Source organism: Gavialis gangeticus, unplaced genomic scaffold, assembly GCF_001723915.1.
Source record: "Gavialis gangeticus isolate Ggan-Ray unplaced genomic scaffold, GavGan_comp1, whole genome shotgun sequence".
NCBI lineage: Eukaryota > Metazoa > Chordata > Crocodylia > Gavialidae > Gavialis > Gavialis gangeticus.
Genome location: NW_017728997.1, coordinates 29,811,987 through 29,814,628, shown reverse-complemented (window position 1 = coordinate 29,814,628; position 2,642 = coordinate 29,811,987). Strand labels below are relative to the sequence as shown.

Sequence of the window (2,642 nt, the reverse complement as noted above, 5' to 3'; positions counted from 1 at the left end):
GGGGTCAGACTAGATGATCTGCTCATGTCCCTTCCGACCATGGCATCTGTCACCCAAATAAACACCAAGTAGATGTTACAAAAGCCAGGGAAACTAAATGTACATCTAGTTACAAGTTGTTTTGCTATGTAACTTTCCTTTATTATTGTATTTTCTTCTAGAAATACAAAGAATATGAGAAGGATGTGGCTATTGAAGAAATAGATGGCCTTCAGCTTGTGAAAAAGCTAGCAAAGAATATGGAAGAAATGTTTCATAAAAAGTCTGAAGCTGTAAGAGTAAGTACTAGATTGACTTTTATGTTTTGTGCGGTGAAAAAAACATGTAAGTTGTTGAGGAGCTCATATCCTGGTAATTGAAGTTAGTGATGTGAAAGTGCTGAAGGACTCCGGAAGTGATTTAGGGTCCAACTCCCAAAGAATTATTGATACTATTAATAAGATAAACTTGGTACCATGTTTTTATATGAAAAGTACAAGTTTTGTATATGCAGCAAGTTTTGAAAATCCAGTGGATTATAAATGTGTCACTTTTTTGGTGAAAAAATGATGGGTACAAGCACATGGTTCTGTAGAAAGGTATAGTGCATTTGATTGAAATCAAAGTGAAACCAAAGCAGAATTAATTTTGATTTTTTTTGTAGACCTATAGAAATAATATTAGAAGGTTTCTTATTGTCTTCCTTTGACCAGATCCGAGAGAGGACTGACTGCCTAATTCTAAACCAAGGGCAGGCAAAATATGGCCTACAGACTGGGTCTTGTCTGCTGAGTGATTCCTTTTGTCCCATGGCAGGTCCCTCAGCCCTGCCCAGCCCGAGTGCCAGGGCCTGGGCTGCCCCCTACACATGTGGCTGGTTTCACCGCCCCAGGCCCGGAGGTGCTGCTGGGCACAGAGTGAAGCCTGCTCTATCCCAACACACAGCTCTCAGGCAGGCTGGAAGCTGTAGTCTGTGGTGGTGGAGGTAGTGCAATGGCTGGGCTCTGTTTCCTGACAGCCCCCACAGCAGCTCCTTCCAGTGCTGCTGCCAGTATCTGCACTGCTACCACATCTGGCCCCACTGCCTGGGCTTCCTAGCCTGTCCACCGTGCACCCACCACCAGGGGCTCCATATGGAGTGGGTGGGCAGGCAAGGTCTCCATGAAGATCAGCCCAGGACCTCTGTGGCTGGGTGAGCTTGGCCAGGTAGATGGTGTGGGGCCACAGGCAGGTGGGGAGTGGTGTTGGAGTGGGACAGGCAGGTGGGGCTGAGATCGTGGGGAGGTGACTGCATGGGGCCAGGGCCCAGGGCAGAGCTGCAATCCACTCCTCATATGTCCCTGTGATGGGTGCTGGTTCTGTGGGCACCCTAGCTCATCTACCCCACACTGACCACTGAGGGGCTGGATGGAATGGGTGAATGGGTGGACATGGTCGTCTTAGAGACTGGCCCAGGACCCCCATGGGCAAGGTTCTTTTGGCCAGGTGGATGGGATGGGGCCACAGGTGAGCAAGGAGCAGTGTCCAGGAGTGGGATGGGGGCCAGGGCCAGGGCCAGGATCACGGAGCAGTGACAGAGTGGAATTGGTGTTCGTTTCAGGGATGAGCAGGGAGTGGATTGTGGCTCTGAACCAGTCCCTAGTTCTGCACTGTCACTGTGCTGCAATCCTGGCCCTGACCTTGTCTGCCTGCCCTCCTCCCACTTCCCTCTCGCTTGCAGCCCCATCCCATCTGCCTGGCTGAGTGTGCCCTGCCCTATAGGGTTCTGGGGCCATGGAGACCTCACCCACTGGGTGTGGGGCAGATGGGCCCAGGGCTGAATAGGATCAATTGACATCTCCCTGACCCTGCTCTCCACCACACCAGGCAGTCTAAAAAGCTGTTACAGGGGGCTGAGGTTGGGTCAGTACCCCACTCCCCCAGCCCTCAACAGCTCACCAGAACTTCTTAAGCAGCTTTCCAGTCCAAATAATTGCCCACCCTGCCCTAAACTCACCTGTCACCTCTTTGTTTGAAGTGAAAGATTTCATTGTGCCTACAGTTATGCCTCTGCTCTATGCATGCCCAGAATTGAGGTGACCAGAGCCGCTAGGCACAGAAATCCTGCCAAACCCTTTTTGGGACCTAGAAACAAAATGAAGAAGTGCCCAAGCCAGTGGTTCTCAATAGGTCTGTGGCTAATATTCCTTTCGGATTTAGCCAATTCAGGGACAGTGATTTGATTAAGTGATTCACATCACTGTCCCGATTCAATTCGGCCAAATCTGAATCAGAAATTTGGCTGCTGTCAAACCTCCAAATCACCCAGGCCCATCCCCCACCCATTCTCCCTGCTGCCAATGGCTGCTCCACCCACCCCAGCTCCTGGCACTCTGAAAAAGAAAAAAACCCCAACTCACCAGGTGCTGCCAGGTGGGGGGGCAATCCCTGCTGCCCCCTCACTGCCCTATGCTGCATGGGGGGCTCTGCATGAGCCCCCTGACCTCTGCCCACTCCCCCAGCCCCCCCATGGCTGTCCCTCCCACCCCAGCTCTGTCCCTTTAAGGAAAAAGCCCCCAAGAACCCCCCCCCCAGACTCAGTGTTCCTGCCCAGTGGGGGGTGATCTCCACTGCCCCCCACAGCCCCACGCTATGTGGGGGGGCTCTACATGAGCCTCCCAAAG

At 52.0% G+C, this 2,642-nt stretch overlaps 1 protein-coding gene across 1 annotated transcript in view; it reads left to right on the top strand.

Moving 5' to 3' along the window:
• Window positions 1-2,642, top strand: part of CACNA2D3 (calcium voltage-gated channel auxiliary subunit alpha2delta 3) — a 1,192,973-nt gene that overhangs the window by 222,412 nt on the left and 967,919 nt on the right. The window contains exon 3 of the mRNA XM_019504610.1: window positions 162-278. Within this exon, the coding sequence (XP_019360155.1) occupies window positions 162-278 (117 nt within the window). The remainder of the gene's footprint in view (window positions 1-161; window positions 279-2,642) is intronic.